The sequence below is a fragment of the Fusarium oxysporum genome, chromosome 10, assembly GCF_000149955.1.
Source record: "Fusarium oxysporum f. sp. lycopersici 4287 chromosome 10, whole genome shotgun sequence".
In the NCBI taxonomy this organism is placed as follows: domain Eukaryota; kingdom Fungi; phylum Ascomycota; class Sordariomycetes; order Hypocreales; family Nectriaceae; genus Fusarium; species Fusarium oxysporum.
In genome coordinates this window covers 726,804-742,373 of record NC_030995.1, presented here as the reverse complement: position 1 = coordinate 742,373, position 15,570 = coordinate 726,804, and the positions used below count along the sequence as shown (strand labels likewise).

At 48.2% G+C, this 15,570-nt stretch overlaps 8 protein-coding genes and 1 pseudogene across 11 annotated transcripts; 3 read left to right on the top strand and 6 right to left on the bottom strand.

Moving 5' to 3' along the window:
- Positions 1-199: 199 nt before the first annotated feature.
- FOXG_21267 (uncharacterized protein) lies at positions 200-1,187 on the bottom strand (the record flags this gene model as incomplete). Of its 3 annotated transcripts, XM_018401589.1 has the most annotated exons (3): positions 894-1,187; positions 550-844; positions 200-493 (listed from the first exon to the last, which is right to left on the bottom strand). In XM_018401589.1, exons 2-3 carry the CDS (start codon positions 600-602, stop codon positions 346-348), a joined length of 201 nt encoding a protein of 66 aa, XP_018253208.1. In that variant the 5' UTR covers positions 603-844; positions 894-1,187. The 3 variants fall into 3 exon arrangements, with proteins under 3 accessions (XP_018253208.1, XP_018253207.1, XP_018253209.1); XM_018401588.1 differs by having other exon boundaries at positions 550-1,187; XM_018401590.1 differs by lacking the exon at positions 550-844 and having other exon boundaries at positions 346-493; positions 894-1,186.
- Positions 1,188-2,453: 1,266 nt separating this feature from the next.
- Positions 2,454-2,704, bottom strand: FOXG_21266 (uncharacterized protein; the record flags this gene model as incomplete). Its single annotated transcript, XM_018401587.1, has 2 exons — positions 2,454-2,622; positions 2,673-2,704. 2 exons carry the CDS (start codon positions 2,702-2,704, stop codon positions 2,454-2,456), a joined length of 201 nt encoding a protein of 66 aa, XP_018253206.1.
- An 869-nt stretch (positions 2,705-3,573) lies between these two features.
- Positions 3,574-3,886, bottom strand: FOXG_13833 (uncharacterized protein; the record flags this gene model as incomplete). The annotated part of the gene is made up of 2 exons (XM_018393852.1): positions 3,574-3,787; positions 3,834-3,886. 2 exons carry the CDS (start codon positions 3,884-3,886, stop codon positions 3,574-3,576), a joined length of 267 nt encoding a protein of 88 aa, XP_018253205.1.
- A 1,868-nt stretch (positions 3,887-5,754) lies between these two features.
- FOXG_21265 lies at positions 5,755-5,866 on the top strand (annotated as a pseudogene). Its single transcript has one exon. The product of its transcript is annotated as a tRNA-OTHER (tRNA).
- Positions 5,867-6,397: 531 nt separating this feature from the next.
- Positions 6,398-7,522, top strand: FOXG_13832 (urease accessory protein). Its single transcript, XM_018393851.1, has 2 exons — positions 6,398-6,676; positions 6,723-7,522. Exons 1-2 carry the CDS (start codon positions 6,504-6,506, stop codon positions 7,357-7,359), a joined length of 810 nt encoding a protein of 269 aa, XP_018253204.1. The 5' UTR covers positions 6,398-6,503; the 3' UTR covers positions 7,360-7,522.
- On the bottom strand, positions 7,143-10,167 carry FOXG_13831 (uncharacterized protein). The gene is made up of 2 exons (XM_018393850.1): positions 9,858-10,167; positions 7,143-9,806 (listed from the first exon to the last, which is right to left on the bottom strand). Exons 1-2 carry the CDS (start codon positions 9,961-9,963, stop codon positions 7,462-7,464), a joined length of 2,451 nt encoding a protein of 816 aa, XP_018253203.1. The 5' UTR covers positions 9,964-10,167; the 3' UTR covers positions 7,143-7,461.
- A 278-nt stretch (positions 10,168-10,445) lies between these two features.
- On the top strand, positions 10,446-12,611 carry FOXG_13830 (uncharacterized protein). The gene is made up of 2 exons (XM_018393849.1): positions 10,446-11,205; positions 11,254-12,611. The coding sequence occupies exons 1-2, from the start codon at positions 10,519-10,521 to the stop codon at positions 12,223-12,225; spliced, it is 1,659 nt and encodes a 552-aa protein (XP_018253202.1). The 5' UTR covers positions 10,446-10,518; the 3' UTR covers positions 12,226-12,611.
- Positions 11,485-13,256, bottom strand: FOXG_13829 (PTH2 family peptidyl-tRNA hydrolase). Its single transcript, XM_018393848.1, has 2 exons — positions 12,806-13,256; positions 11,485-12,744 (listed from the first exon to the last, which is right to left on the bottom strand). Exons 1-2 carry the CDS (start codon positions 13,152-13,154, stop codon positions 12,428-12,430), a joined length of 666 nt encoding a protein of 221 aa, XP_018253201.1. The 5' UTR covers positions 13,155-13,256; the 3' UTR covers positions 11,485-12,427.
- A 49-nt stretch (positions 13,257-13,305) lies between these two features.
- Positions 13,306-15,441, bottom strand: FOXG_13828 (uncharacterized protein). The gene is made up of 2 exons (XM_018393847.1): positions 14,366-15,441; positions 13,306-14,304 (listed from the first exon to the last, which is right to left on the bottom strand). Exons 1-2 carry the CDS (start codon positions 14,731-14,733, stop codon positions 13,551-13,553), a joined length of 1,122 nt encoding a protein of 373 aa, XP_018253200.1. The 5' UTR covers positions 14,734-15,441; the 3' UTR covers positions 13,306-13,550.
- Between the last annotated feature and the right edge of the window lie 129 nt (positions 15,442-15,570).

The window sequence follows — 15,570 nt, the reverse complement described above, 5'->3', positions numbered from 1 at the left end:
TTTCAAGTGCTGCAATGGGTTTCCATGTTGTGGGCCAAGCATAACGACACACCGATGTTGGTTCATTCGGTATGATCTGTATACAGGTCAGTATACCGCCTTGGTATGCACCTCAGGAGCTCAGTGTCAGCGTCGATAAGTCCAGGATGTCTTGGACCATTTGTATGCCTGGAGACTTGCAAGGCCTCCTCTGGCACGCGTTATCTAGTAGTTTGAACAAGGGCGATGGTTCATCCATTTGCCTCGAATGTATATCTACAGAACAAAACTCAAACTAATCTTACAAAACAACATGTAGTCTGATACTTAGCCATCAATACACTTGACTAAGCCTTCTCAAGTCTCCTATAGCTTGGAACCCTTCGGTCCTGAGTAACCGGCCCCATTTCCAATTGCCTTGTTATCCTCAGCCATGGACCTCATCAACAGGCGATCTTGAAGAGAAGATGTGTCGTGAATGAAGGGCTCTAACATCTTCGTGTCGATGGTGACTCTGGAGGATTAAGCCATTAGCTCAAGTTATGATATGATGAAGTATGTGTATCTCACGGTGGAGTGTCACCCTTAGGGATAGTGTCAGTGTGGGTTGAGTCGCAAGGCATGGCGGAGGCGGAGAGGATCTCGGAAATTCACTGAATGATAAAGTGCCCGAGTTGGGATGTGTTAAGGAACGTGATGAATAGAATTAAAAGATAAAAGTAGGGGAGCCGTTCAGCGGTAGTTCTTCAACATTGGAAGATGTGAGAACTCAAAGCTATGTCCTGAAAGAGCCATGCCTCAAAGCATGAGAGTTACCAGAACGATACGGAACTTTCTGACCTTTTATAATTGCTTCAGGGGATACCTGGGGATCAACATGCTTGAGTTACGTCCTGTCGAGACGAGATACTTACAACAGCCTCAACACCATCAAACATTCCGGGCATCGAAACGCCCGCATTTCCAAACATAGCCTTTCTACACCGGTGATCCTAATATGAACGAAACACGAGAAAGTGCAGGCGGCGCAAGGAGACAGAAGAGGGCTAGAAAACTCGGTCTGTTGCCACAACCGAAGAAGCGGTCTCAAAGTTGATGCCAATTTGACATCTGCATCAACATGTAGTGGTGTGTAGACTACCTAACCAGGCACCTGGCTCAAGAATGTCTCAGGCATCTCCAGAGTAGGTAATCTTTCCACGTTGTGTATTTCTTGTCCTGTGGAGGGAAGTGATTGGGACAGGAACAGAACCAACAGAGGCCCACCCTCCCAATATGCACTTTCGTTTTCAGCCTGCTGCATACAACGGAGAAGCGGTGAGCTTGCAACAATCATATGGATGGATAACTTCTTGTCAATGATGCATTACATATTCGAAACGGGGTTACATTCATGTACGCAAGTGCCGTATCTGGTTTTTCTGCATCGATCCTTCGATGCACACACGATTCTGCATGCTTTGCATCGCTTATTTGATTGACAGCCGGGGCTCACCGAACAACTCCATCCGCTAGAGAGAAGAGAGAACTTGGCCAGTCATGTCATGAGGCTCTTCGGGTAACTTTCCAAAGGACTCAGCCTCGTGGGGAGGCTCGGCCTTGTTTGAGGCCACCCATTCAAGTATCCCTATACAGAGCGGTGTGCTCTATTCCATAGCCATTGGCGTAAAAATGATAACAACAGATATCATCTGGACATAAAGATGCGGCCGTAAAGAGCCGGGCGTATTTTGAGTTGATCTCCCATATGCTTGTCCTTCTCCAAAGATATCCTTAGCCTACGGATGTGATCCGGCTTTTAGGATATCCACTTGCGGTTGCTGACACTTGAGGCAAACGCATCTCAATCCCAATCCGTTCAAGATTAGCATACATGAGGATAATTTATGACTCGTTCCGACCAAGGATATTTCGAGAATCTTCCCCCCTTTATGTTTTGAACCCCGGCAGATCTTACATGCCGCGCATAGCCACGTGGAATGGAAGGGCCGTGCCATGAGCTTGGATTCAGCTGGAAAACAACCCTGCTGCGTACGCCATATCAGTCTTAGCGAATCTACTATTAACCAACAAACACGAATTCGAGAACAGATCGACACGTCTGTGAGTCTCGATAAGTTTCAGATGCATTAAGACTGATTTCTAAATGTTGTAAGGATATGTTCTAGGGATGCGTACGACCTGCCACGTTGGGTAACTTGTGCGTAACTTACAAAGTCGTAGCAACATCAAATAACAAGAAAGAGACAGTGACTGAAGTTTTTTGGTCATAGTACTGCAGTCTATATTCATTTGAGTAGTAGAAAAGAAGATGAAACGCCTAATAAGATGTGATGCCGTGTGTACTGATGATGCTAGATCGGGAGGGCTCATAGCTCTTGTGGCAAGGGAAACAATGTAGTGTGTGTGATTAAGATGCAATCAAACTATGGTGTTGTAGAGATCTATTATCATCCAGGCAGGGGGTCATTGTGTCAAAGCTTGCCCTTATCCTCCGGGGGGTCACCCGCCTTCATCTTTTCTGACGAGCCCGTCGCAGGCACAACACTAGGGTTCTTCACCACAGGAAACTGAAGTAATCGCTCCTGAAGAGAAGAAACATCGTAAATGAATCTGTTGAGCATGCATGCATCTTCTGGAGGCCTGGGTGCAAGAAGTCAGTTGCCTGGTGACTGGCAGTTGCTGAGTGTTACTTGCTCTTGTGGAGTTTCCAAAGCAGGGACATGTGTATTGATATCTTTTGAAGACATTTCTTATTAGATTGGGTGTGTGAGCTAGGGAAATGTGACTAAGAAGTGGTAGGAGAGAGATTCTCGGAGGGTATCCGGGGGAAATGGTTTAAAAGCCCTTCACGGCTTAGATCTGAGGGGGAACTTCAAGAAAAGGGGGTATCAGGGCTAAGCAAGAGGTAAAGTAGTAACTTCAGGGGATAAACAGAAAACAGAGGGGAGTATAAGACAGGAACCGGGCAGAAGAGGGGAAGCTTTTATAGCCCTGGAGTCAGTGCTCCGGGGTGTAGCAAGTCGGCTCCATGTCAACTTGGTCAGCTCGAGCACTGAGAAAGCCGGGGGAAATGGGGAAAGCGGAGCAAGATTGGCACAGCTCCGTGACGGGACCTTAGCAAACACACAACGGGCGCTTAAAACCACATGGCTTGAACCAATGACTTCCGAGCATCCGGCCCCGAGATGTGGGTACACACACACTCCGTGTGATTCGGGAAAAGCGGGGCTTCCGGGGCTCTTCCGGTCAAAATCCCGGTTCATGGTGTTGCGACTAGGCGGCCTTAGGTTAAGTGAAAGACAGACAAGGAAGGTCTCAAGACTTTCGGTGCGACTTCGAGTGATATTATTCCTTAATAGCTACAAACTTTCGTACGGTATTCAGGGGTTGGCGACGAAGACTGAAGTGTGTCAGATTTATACTAGGAACTACGACATATATGATGTGAATTCGCGATTAAAAATAGTCCAATAGTCATACATTAACGAAATATCTTAGCTCAATCCATCTGTGCGACTGACGAAAAGAGAGTAAGCTGTAAAGGCCGCCAAACAGTCAATCAGGTCTAGTATACACTGCGATGAAAGAAGCTCAAAGCCGACCTTTCGGGGAAGGAGGTTCTTGCATCATAGCATCCAGATCGTGAGCTTCAAGGTCGCTGTGGTTTGACACTTCCGCAGTTTCATGCATTCTATTGGTTGATTCTGATGCAGTGTTGTTGGCTTCGGCTCTGCACAGCAGATGCTCCTGGACGGAATCGGTATCGTAGATATACGGCGCCAGCATGAAACCGCGACATTTGGTCCTATATAATGTCAGTATGAGACATCGTGGAAGATGTTTTGACTGACGGCTTCCGCTCGTTTGTACTGTTTGTCGGAGTTTGTGAGTTCTGGGAGACCATGACTGGTAAACACACACCGTAGTGCTCTTGTCGTGATAAAATACAAGAATAGGGAGAAATCTGATTGAATAGACGACCCGGGTCTCCGCTTCTCAAAGCCCAAAATGGCGAGTAGGGGAGAGCAAGAGACGGAGAACGCAATGGAGATCGAAATTTAGTAGCAAGCGGTCAGAAGGGCGGTTCATCTCTTCAATTTATATAGTTATCAAGTCCTGGGTTTTTCACAGCTGTTTCTTCTATCCTAGTCTCTGTCACCTCTCAGGCTCAATCATGAGTGGCTTGATGGCCAGACGAAGCACCTGCATGGATCAAGATTCGAATGCGCATATGCCGACTGGTAAGAGGACTCGATCGGATCTATCATATTGCTTCGATCGAGAACCGTTACAGTTCAGTGACGGTGTGGAAGAAGGGGTTTATGATTGGAAAATATACTGCAGGATACAGGCTAACTGAGAGAAGAAAGATAATAGATCACATAAACGTGTTGCCCACGGACCTGACAACGGGTACAACGACCAGCCCCCTCAGGGTTGCGCCAAGTTCCAATGCAGCATCGGCTTCTGGACTTCTACTGCTAGGTGTGTGTGCATATAGGACTTCCCGCGGCAGAGTGAGACATGGTGCAGGTGTTGCTGTTAACATACGATGCGATGCAGCCCAATATGAGATTGGGCATTCATAATAACGGATTGGAGATGAGGCAACTGAGCCCAGGCATCGTGACTAGATGTTTTGTTCAGTCCCGGTAGTATGGGTACCAGGATCTAGATAAAGGTTTAGGGGGGTGCATATGCAGTCATCCAGCCAACCTCAACACGTTACCTGTACAGAAATGACTCGACAACAGTCTTAAGGCAGATCATTATGACTTCCGAACCCCTTGACCAGCTGTTCACTCCCCAGAGAGCTGAGAAACCACAATTGTGTTCGAGACCAACCGGCTACCATCGACTCTCTAGGAAGTCACTTCGGTCTACGACGAATTTACCGATCAACAACAATATGATTATACTGTAGATGATTCTCAGTGCTTACATAAATGATTTAATCGCTTGCCTTGAACATTTGACACTGGTCTATTAACAAGTAGAATGAGATAACTGATTGACCTCACACATAACACAAAACTACCCCACAAGTCGACGTTGAACACGTTGGTGTCAGCTAAGCCGATGTGCTAGTTTCGGAATTGTAAATCTTGATCGCGCACTCTCGTGGGAGAATGATAAGTGACAAGAGACAAAAAGGACGTAAAGCCTTCCGTAGCCACACCCTATCACATCTCAATTGTGTGCTGCAGCCTCAAATAATGACTCGCTGGCTCCCCTGTTTAAGATCAGATCATATTGAGGACACGGACACAACCTGCATATAATATGCCTGTGCCCTGTCTGGTGCAGTTGTTCTCGCGATGTCGCAGCTGTTGGAATTGCCGAATCTCATCATGCATCTGGCCGTATGGGGCTTTGCACGATCTGCCTTGTGGATGTATGTTGCATTCGGGTGTAGAGGTCTGATATACATAGTAACCGTCATCTCTCAATATTCGCTGTGGCTTGTCTCAAAGCCAATGACCGACGGGCTCGGCTGTTCATCCGCTCAATCGTCCGCCCGGTATATATACTGTGTGCTTGCTTTTTATGACAGCTAATCTGTTGGCATCCATCATCTCTTCATTTTCCAAACCGACCTATATTATTTCTGTCAGGAACAGGGGTTCGACCGTTTTGGACATTCGTCAAATCGGTTGCCTTATTGACTCAACAACAACAACAACAACAACAACAGCAGATACGTCTCCATGGAGCAAGAAAGCCTACGCTCCTCATGAATGTATTTTGTGTAATAAGATTTCAATAATCAAACCTAAGGTGGTGTAGTGGTCTAGCATTCTGACTTGACACACGGGGACGCCTACTGGGCAGAACCGTGCCCGAAAGGGGGGAGGAGACCCGGGTTCGAATCCTGGTTTTAGGAACTCTTTTTGGCTCTGTTACTTGATATCCTGTTTGATGCTTTGGTTGGACTTCGGGATGTGCATAACTCTCTCCAACAAGCAAAACCTTATGGCTTGGGAGGTTTCAATAGCAAACGTTAAAGAGCCACTACACAAGAAGGCAAACAGTACAAAAAAAACATCACTAAATCAATATTTATTAGGGTAAGACTTAGCATGTTAGATCTGAAGGGATAAGATGTCTGACGTGCATTGTCCGACTGAGAATTATTGAGATTCATAGGAGAGTGTTAATTGTGGCAGGATGGATGTTTAGCCGGTCAATAAACTCATAGCCTCCGGAAGGGCGTTAGGCTTCCACCCAACACTCATATATTAGGTACGTGTAATGGATTCGAAAGGCATTCAGAAATAAACGATGATGGTCCATGTTGAATGTCCGTATAAGTCGAACAAGTCCCACTTTTCCCGGCGGTGGCCCGCTCGCCGCCGGCCGCCGGAGGGTTTCTGTCTCCACCCACTTAACCCCTCCCCCACGTCAGTATTTGGACCTTCAAGCTGATAAGGGCAGCCTCTATATTCTTATCTGAAGCTTCCCCTCTCTAGTTCTAGCAACAAAACTTTCCTGAAGCTAGGTTTACCTAAGAGGTGTTCATCATGTCGCACTCTCACGACGGTCACTCTCACTCTCACGATGGAGGCTTCAATGCTGTTGAGCATGGCCACTCGCATGAGATCCTTGATGGTCCGGGAAGCTTCTTGGGTCGCGAGATGCCAATCGTAGAAGGACGAGAATGGTCCGAGAGAGCCTTCACTATTGGCATTGGAGGGTGAGACTCTCTAACTCAATCGTAATGACAAAGCTGACTTGATTAGCCCCGTCGGTTCCGGAAAGACTGCCCTCATGCTCGCCCTCTCCCTCGCTCTCCGAAAGGAATACTCCCTCGCAGCCGTGACGAACGACATCTTCACCCGCGAAGACGCAGAGTTCCTTACCCGAAACAAAGCCCTCCCACCTCCTCGCATCCGCGCCATTGAAACCGGTGGTTGCCCGCACGCTGCTGTGCGTGAAGATATCTCCCAGAACCTCGCTGCATTGGAGGACCTGCACCGCGAGTTCGACACCGATATTCTCCTTATTGAATCAGGAGGCGACAACCTCGCTGCGAACTACAGTCGTGAATTGGCCGATTTCATCATCTACGTTATTGATGTCAGTGGTGGTGACAAGATTCCTCGAAAGGGTGGCCCTGGTATCACGCAGAGTGACCTCTTGGTTGTCAACAAGACCGATCTGGCTGAGATTGTCGGTGCAGACCTTGGTGTTATGGAGAGAGATGCTCGAAAGATCCGAGAAGGTGGACCAACAGTCTTTGCACAGGTGAAGAAGGATGTTGGCGTTGATCATATTATCAGGTTGATCAAGAGCGCATGGAAGGCCAGTGGTGCAGAGGAAGAGAGACGAAGCAAGGGAGGTCCCAGACCAACAGAGGGTCTGGAGCAGCTGGAGTAAACATCACATATATATCAAAAAGAACACTATTGGAAATAGTCATACAAGAGGAAAGAAAAAAAACGCCAACTTTTAATTCTAAAGGTATACTGGGTGTCATGTCTATGCCTGGTCATCCATCATCATATCGCCATCAGCTTGCACTGCGCTGGGCTCTATCTCCAATAACGGTCCCTCCACAGGAGTAGCATTTCGTGGCCACACCCGCTTGTACAGACTGACGCCGATGGAGTCTTGAGGGTTGATACGTCCATCGAATGTCGCCTTGAAGTAACCATGTGTACCGAGAGGCTCCTTGACGAAACCACTGCGGCCACGCTTGGTCCATAGAGGTAGAGCCTTGAACCACTCGACATCCTCTCGGTTGAAGAACATATATCGGATGGTGACGATCCTCTTGTGAATATGGTAAGGATGACCAGTGAGGATGATGCGCTTGGCGATGACGCGAGATGTGGATGGTGGTAGAGCGGTTCCTGTACCGATAAGTGACAGACCAATATGAGGACCCTCCTCGTTCTCATTCTTCTCAACCTCTTCAGCTGTGGTTCGCTTGAAGAACAGAACAGGCACAGCACCCCATGTTAGAGGACCCATGAAGGTCGCAATAGCTGACTGACCGGGGTGGAGGAACCGGCAGTACTTGTGAACATCGTTTGGTGTTTGACCAGGCTGGGAGAAGAGAGGCTTGATCACCATTCGGCGAGGTCCACACTGGACAATAAGCTCCTCCTTGGCCTTGATAGACTTGGTAAAGTCGGAGCTGAGGTTGAAGAGGTAGTTGACAGCCGTCTTCTTGTTCTCATGTCGTAGAAGAGAGAAGAGAGTGAGGGGCTTCTTGGGGTTGTAGGTCTTCTCCTGAATAGGAGAGATGCCCTTGATGTAGATGTGAACACGGGTACCAGGCTCAACACCACCGACCAAAGCCTCTCTTGTTGCTTGAGATTTTGAGGATTGATAGTTTGGAACTTGAAGAAGACGTCTCCACTCCTCAGGTTCATGTGCGCGATCCTCATCCTCCTGCCAGGTACTGGTTCGCAGACTCTTCAGACCACGATATCTGGCCAGACGCTCTCGGGCCAAGACATGAGGGTGCAACTCAATCTCATCGGGAAACTCCATATCGTCCTCAACCTCATTTCGCTTTCCAGCTCGATATTGTTCAAGTTGCTTAGCATCCTCCTCCTCATCTGGCTCAATCATCATCTCCGATTGAGGATATTCTGAGGGAGCGCCCTCAGTGGCGGGTGCAGGGGCATAGCCCTCAAGACCGTCCTCAGGGCGGGCCTCCTCCTCGCCGGCCTCATCCTTCATCTCGAAGTCCTCCATATCGGACTCTGAGTCAGAGACATCCTCCAGATACCAAGCTGACTGGTAGTTGGATGTACCCTTGGGAACCTTCTTCTTGATCTTTCTTGCCTCAGCCTCCTCATCTGAGAAATAGTGGTGATCATCCAGAAGAACACCCTTCTTCTCAGTGGCATCAGTTGTCATAGCGTCATCAGCGTCGTCCATCATGACCTCCTCAGGAGCCAGCTCCACCAAGTCATCACGATCCTCAGAAGGCTCCTCCAGAAGCTTGCCAGCCTCTTCAGGGTCAACGGTCATCTCCTCTCCCTTCTTCTTGATCTGCTTGGGCAGAGGAGCAGCCTCAATCTTCTCAATCTGGAAAGTTCCCCAGTCGCCAACCTGAATAAGACGGTCGGCCTTGAGGCCCTTGCCTCGGACAACACCAGTGATAACTGTTGAATCGGACTCGGAGTAGGCGAACTTGATATCATCCGCAAGCATCCAACTCCTCTCGTCTCTCCATCGGATGCCCTTTGGTGTTGTGCTGCATAGTGATCGCATGAGGTTGGCACAATCTTGTCGGTTCTCGATGCTGTAAAGCTTCTCTTGCTCGGGATGGAAATGTGTGATGAAAGATTTGAGGGAGACTAGAACACTTTGTCGCTGCTTCGCGGGCTCAACCTTGTCAAGACCTTCAACGATAGTGAAGAGGGTGGACATGCCCTGGCTCTCAACACTTCGCAAGATCAACTCTCCAAGTTCATCGACCTCAACGTTGGCGGACAGAACGACAATGACGAAATCGGCAACACGGGCAGCATCGAGACAGGCGTTCAGGTCTCGCTCGATAGGGATGTATTGTAACTTTTGCTTGAATCGGTCGACTGTGACTCGGTAGTTGCCACTCTCGGTGTTGTCCTCAATGTCGACGCTGCTGTTCAGCTGCTTGATCGCAGCGTTAAGGTCGGTCCCAGCGCAAAGGGGAATGACGGCGACATGTCGAGGAGCGCCATCTTTTCCAGCGAAAACCGAGGTTTCCTTAACATGCTCCTTGTGCTTATTCAATCGGGCCTGCTTGGCCTGGTTTCGTCGGTCGAACTTAGACATGACTTGTTGGTGAGGAGTTTTCCTGTTGCCCTTTTCGTCGGCAACTCGGCCTGTCTTTGTGTCAGAATTGGAGAAATAACAAAATTTCGGGAGAGTCTCACCCTTTGCGCGGTCCCTCAACTCATGCTTAGAAGCAGCCCGTGACTTGAAAGCCTTGTGTGTAACCTTTGTGGTTGGCCTATGAGAATGAGCCACAGCGACGGGCATTTTGCTCTCGCCACCGGCTTTGAATCGAAATGGTAACGAAGCCAGATTGAGGGACAGAAATGTCGAATTGAGATTTCTGTACAAATTGTAGGCAAAATGATGGCAATATCGTCGATATTCTAGGCGGTGATGGCGGGGTTAAATCCAAAATAATTTTTGTGCCTATCGATAGTGGCGTATTAGTGGATGACATAAAGAACCCTGATTGTTAAATGGGCGCTGAGTCTCAGAGGAACCAACGAATTCGTCACTAGATCTCGCGATCCTATAGTATGGAACGAAGTAAATACTTGGATCTCTAATTCACAATTAATTTAAGTCTGACTTTATTATTTCGATAACAGCCCAAGTCAATGAGCATAACTTTGTACCAACTAAATATGATACTGGAAGGACCGTTTATTCTGTCGACAAGAAGTGGGGTATCTCATCCAATAGACTCGACACGATAAGCGGTGAATTTTTTTGTCGATAAGGAAAGTTGTATGCCAATCCATCTACCATCCCATTCAAAGTTGCCTTTCTTCCAGTCGAGCGCGTTGACAATACGAAAATATGGAGGTCGACACAATTGATGTGCCCACTTCAAAGGTGCGCGACAATGGCGCACTCGCCGTTCAAGGCACTAGAACAGAACTCGTTCCCCGTCATGAGCGAGAACGTGCTCGTCGAATCCGAGAAGCAAACAAAGCCTACGGTCGAGGGAAGAAGGTCAACATCAAGGCCATCAAGGATAAGAAGCTTCGAAGCAACATGAAGCGCCTTGAGGGAAAGTACCAGGATGCTGCGCTGAAAGCTAAAGACGCCGAGATTTTGCTCGAGAACACATCTGGCTTTCTCGAAGCTGAGGACGAGCTCGAACGAACATACAAAGTCCGACAAGACGATATTACTTCGGATATTGCTGTGGGGACTGCGCAAAAGCGATTCGAGCTCAAGCTGGACGATCTGGGACCATATCACTTCGATTACTCGAGGAATGGGCGGGACCTGTTGCTCGGTGGTCGAAAGGGTCATGTTGCGACGATGGACTGGCGAGAGGGTAAGCTTGGTTGCGAATTGCAGCTGGGTGAGACCGTGAGGGATATTAAGTGGCTACACAACAACCAGTACTTTGCTGTTGCACAGAAGAAGTACGTTTATATCTACGACCACAATGGCGTGGAACTGCATACTTTGAGGAAACACCAGGAGGTGTCTCATATGGAGTTTCTGCCATACCACTACCTATTGGCGACGATCGTGAGTTTCACCTTTCCTACTTACTACATGCGCAACTGACAGTGTCAGGGCTCCGTCGGTTTCCTCAAATATCAGGACACATCAACAGGACAATTAGTCGCCGAAATTCCCACCCGATTAGGTCAACCATGTTCCCTCAAGCAGAACCCTTGGAACGCTATTCTACATGTCGGTCACCAGAACGGAACAGTTACACTATGGTCTCCCAACACTCAAGATCCTCTTGTTAAATTGTTAGCGCATCGGGGACCCGTACGAGATTTAGCCATTGACCGTGAAGGTCGATACATGGTGTCAGCTGGTCAGGATCAGAAGATGGCAGTCTGGGATCTGAGAATGTTCCGAGAGGTCAACAACTACTTCACACGCCAGCCTGCTTCTTCACTGGCGATTTCAGATACTGGCTTGACAGCTGTTGGCTGGGGTACTCAAACAACCATTTGGAAGGGTCTTTTCGATAAGAATGCCCCTGTTCAAGAAAAGGTCCAAAGCCCTTATATGGCCTGGGGTGGTGAGGGCAAGCGCATTGAGCGTGTGCGCTGGTGCCCCTTTGAGGATGTTCTAGGTCTCGGTCACGATTCAGGCTTTTCTTCCATCATCGTCCCTGGCGCTGGTGAAGCCAACTACGACGCACTGGAAGTCAACCCCTTCGAGACCGCCAAGCAACGACAAGAATCCGAAGTCAAGGGTCTGCTGAACAAGCTTCAGCCCGACATGATCGCCCTCGACCCCAACTACATCGGAAACCTGGATCTGCGATCCGACAAGCAGCGCCGCGCAGAGAAGGATCTCGACACCCCAGCCACAGACATCGCCGAGGAGATCCGCAAGCGAGCAAGAGGCAAGAACGGCGCGCTCAAGAAGTATCTGCGCAAGCAGCGAAAGAAGAACATCATCGACGACAAGAGATTGCAGGTGGACGAGATCTGGAAGGAGCAGCAGGCAAAGAAGGACAAGAAGCAGCTCGAGGCGGAAGCGGATCTGGGACCGGCGTTGGCGAGATTTGCGAAAAAGGAGTAATAGACTTGGACGTACAAATGCGAATAATACCCTGTATCACAGAAAATATGCTTCTTTTGAGTGAAAAATGCGGGTTTGTCTATCAAATTCCCGCGTGAATGTCTATTTTGCAGTACTTTTACCTATCCGACCCAATTCGTAATCCCGTGCGTGTCTTCGTGTATCCCCAAAATCCTTTCTATTCTTTTCGAGTCTTCACCATTTACAGCAGCTTAAGTCCACCAGTGACCTGGTCAACAAGGCTTCTAGGCGCAGGTCCAACGCCCAGCACCGTCATGCTACCCGCCTCAATTTGTGTTCGTCCAGCATCCTGGATAACCTCCGCTGTGATGCCAAGAGACCGAGCCTTGTGTCGAAGCTCGAGCATCTCATCCTGACTCTTGACTTGCACGGCGATCTTGGCCTGACCGAGACGTTCCCAGCGCTTGAGGATCTTAGACAGGGGAGAGTTGGAGGGGGCACGGGAGAGGGCCTTGTAGCATGCGAGGGTAGCGTGGGAGCATTGAGCAGCGATTTTGCCTACAACACATACTGTTAGCACTCTGCATAGACGATTTCAAGAGTAATTGTGTTAACGTACCCTTTGTCATGCCCAGATCTGTTCGCACAACAAGAACAAGCTTGCACTCCTCTCCATTGTCCTTCAGAACAGGCTCCTTCTCCGTCTCAACATTCTTCAAACCCTGCCTCTTATCGGCGTCAGCGCCATTAGCCCAGTTGGGAGCATGATCAAGAACAGTGTCATCCTCGTCGATATCGCTTTCGTCACTCTCGACAGGATCGTGTATGTTGCGCCGGCGCTCCTCGAACAGAGAGGGTGGGATGAGGTAGCCTCGGATAGTATAGATACCGAAAGCGTAGCCGGTGAGGAGGGCCACGACGGCTGTGGAGATAATTACTCCTGTTTGTTCGCCTGGGTTCATCGCCATGGTTGGGGGTGAGGAGGAGGATTAGAGGTTGTGAGGCTGTTTTCGGTGGTTTTGGTGATGGAGCCAAGTGCAATAGGTTGACGTTGGTTACATCACGTGGGGCAGCAGTAAGTATGGATGAAAATCGATTTCATGAGTGTTTCAAAACCTGGTCAAGATCACGTTTTCAGGTTTATTCATTACCCGGCTTCCTTATTTGTCGCTTCCAATTTAAATTATTTCTTTAAATCGATAATTGTCATAATATAACGCTCCCGGTGCAGCCGTCTTTGACTCTGCCTAGTTAACTGTGCAACCAACTATCTACGTCCCGTCTTGTTATACAGTATTCACATGAGACTCGCCTCGTTGCGATTCAAAACGCTCAAAATGATATCGATTATCTTCTGAAACTCCTCACATCACCAGTACACCTTGTTGAATGTATCCAGACTCATCGACCAAGGGGTGGCATCCAAACATCTCGGAAAAGTCGTTCAGACAGGCACTTCTGGCCTCCATATGACCCTTCTTCATACTGATTCCAACTTTAGGAACAAAGTTGACATATTTTTCATGTCCATTGATTAGGAGAGGTCCTTCGCCAGTGAGCAGCCCGTGGACGTAGTTCATGGCAAGATCCTCGCAGTTGAAGCCCTCGTCCACATACTCTCTGATCTGTGTCATGATGGTGTCGTTGGAGGAGTAATAGTCGAGGAACGACACATGTGAGAAAGCAAGATTGGTTAAGACCATGTTATACTCATCCTCTCCCCGTCTGCTGGAGCAGAATGTGTATTTGTGGTATCCAAACGTATTGACGGGTGTGCATCGAGCGAGAGCGCCGACCATTCGATTCCTGCCAAACTTGCGCCATGTCTGAAAGACGAACTCGAGATCGTTCGGGTGATAGTAGACATCATCGTCTGAGAGCAGAATCGCTTGTGTCTTGTAGTCGGGATCGGGCCAGAGCTTTTCGTTGAGACTGTTGCGCTTCGACTTCCGGAATCGGACAGGGACTCCGTATTTGGAAACATAGTCATCTGGAGGGTAGTTTTCGAGATCGTTCCAGACAACGACTATTTCAAGGAGCGAGGGAACTTCCTCGCTCAGGATGATGTTGAGCGTTTCTTGGAGTTCCTTCGGTCGACGATACGTTTGCATAGCAATTCTGGAACACGATCATTGTTAGCATTCTAAAAATGAGCTCGGAAAGAGATTCAGAAACATACGTAAACTTATCGTCCATCAGGTTCTCGTACTTCTTCTGTGAAGCCTCCCATATATCTCTTGTCCCATTGATCCCTTTACTTTGACACGTGGGATATCTCGAGATATGGCTGACAAGTTTCGGTATAAAGAAACCAGCATTTGTCAACTTTGCCAAAATAATAATGAACGAAAGAGCAAAGAACACAGCAGATGTAATAGTCGCCGCTCTTCGAAATGCTCTCGATTTTACGACCTTTGGCGTACGAAGCTTCACCCACTCAATCTTCTCTGCCAACCTATTCCTCAGGGGCCTAGTCTTCTGCATGAAGGAGGAGTTTGAAGGCTTCAACATTTTTGCTTGTGGCAGAAGCCGGGAATGCTGTCCCATGATATCTTTGGGTAACCCTATATAAAGGGGAAGAGTGTTCTCAAGGGAGAGCACACGGGAGAGGCGTCTGGTATGTGTCGGCTGCGAATAATTGGGCAAGATAACCAATTCGATTTGTTGGAATCTTGGTATATGACTCGAATTCGAATTATAAGTGCATGATGGCGGACTTGGCACGCTTGGAGAGAATGCGAGCTGAGATTAGAGGCGAGAAATGAGAAGAAGCAAACATGAACAGAGGGGACATAAAAAGACAGCGGCTCGATATCATGAAGAACAGAAGCAAAATGGACACTTCTTTGTTGGCATCGACTTACACAAATACATCCTCCCTTGCTTCAAACTTCCCCCCTTTGATGGCAACCAAAAATCAAGTCTAAATCTAAGCCTAAGTCTAATTCTAGTAAATTATAGTGCAGCTCTTGGCAATCTCCCGCAAGGGAATGTACACACTACCAATGATAGTAAAGTGTTGTCGCACGTAGAGACCTTTTTATTTAATCGCCGTTCATCTTCTCTCAGCAAATCGGTTGACCCAATGCTACGGCTCACGGTTGTGGTTCGTCTCTTCCAACGTCTTCCGCTAGACTCGACGGGGAAAGGAGTCGACGATCTTGATTGTGCGATGTTATCGCAACAAGCATCGCGTGACTGTTGCACTCCTGATTTTAATATCAGGAGTTTAGTTTTAGTTTATTTTACTTAGAGGATGATAAATTCAATAGTTTACGTTTTGAGAATGATGCCAAGTCCGTAGAACCTTGTCTCGTAGATCAAAGTCCGATAACAACCCCTGTATTTCCATCGTTAGCGGCTGAGCGCCACTATCAAACCCTC

Excerpts from the sequence above, each read along its gene's own strand:
- FOXG_13832 (XM_018393851.1), top strand. The coding sequence starts at position 6,504 with ATGTCGCACTCTCACGACGGTCACTCTCACTCTCACGATGGAGGCTTC. Across the intron at positions 6,677-6,722 it reads TTCACTATTGGCATTGGAGG|CCCCGTCGGTTCCGGAAAGA; the intron begins GTGAGACTCTCT and ends TGACTTGATTAG.
- FOXG_13831 (XM_018393850.1), bottom strand. The coding sequence starts at position 9,963 with ATGCCCGTCGCTGTGGCTCATTCTCATAGGCCAACCACAAAGGTTACA. Across the intron at positions 9,807-9,857 it reads GTTGAGGGACCGCGCAAAGG|GCCGAGTTGCCGACGAAAAG; the intron begins GTGAGACTCTCC and ends ACACAAAGACAG.
- FOXG_13830 (XM_018393849.1), top strand. The coding sequence starts at position 10,519 with ATGGAGGTCGACACAATTGATGTGCCCACTTCAAAGGTGCGCGACAAT. Across the intron at positions 11,206-11,253 it reads ACTACCTATTGGCGACGATC|GGCTCCGTCGGTTTCCTCAA; the intron begins GTGAGTTTCACC and ends TGACAGTGTCAG.
- FOXG_13829 (XM_018393848.1), bottom strand. The coding sequence starts at position 13,154 with ATGGCGATGAACCCAGGCGAACAAACAGGAGTAATTATCTCCACAGCC. Across the intron at positions 12,745-12,805 it reads AGATCTGGGCATGACAAAGG|GCAAAATCGCTGCTCAATGC; the intron begins GTACGTTAACAC and ends TATGTGTTGTAG.
- FOXG_13828 (XM_018393847.1), bottom strand. The coding sequence starts at position 14,733 with ATGGGACAGCATTCCCGGCTTCTGCCACAAGCAAAAATGTTGAAGCCT. Across the intron at positions 14,305-14,365 it reads CTGATGGACGATAAGTTTAC|AATTGCTATGCAAACGTATC; the intron begins GTATGTTTCTGA and ends ATCGTGTTCCAG.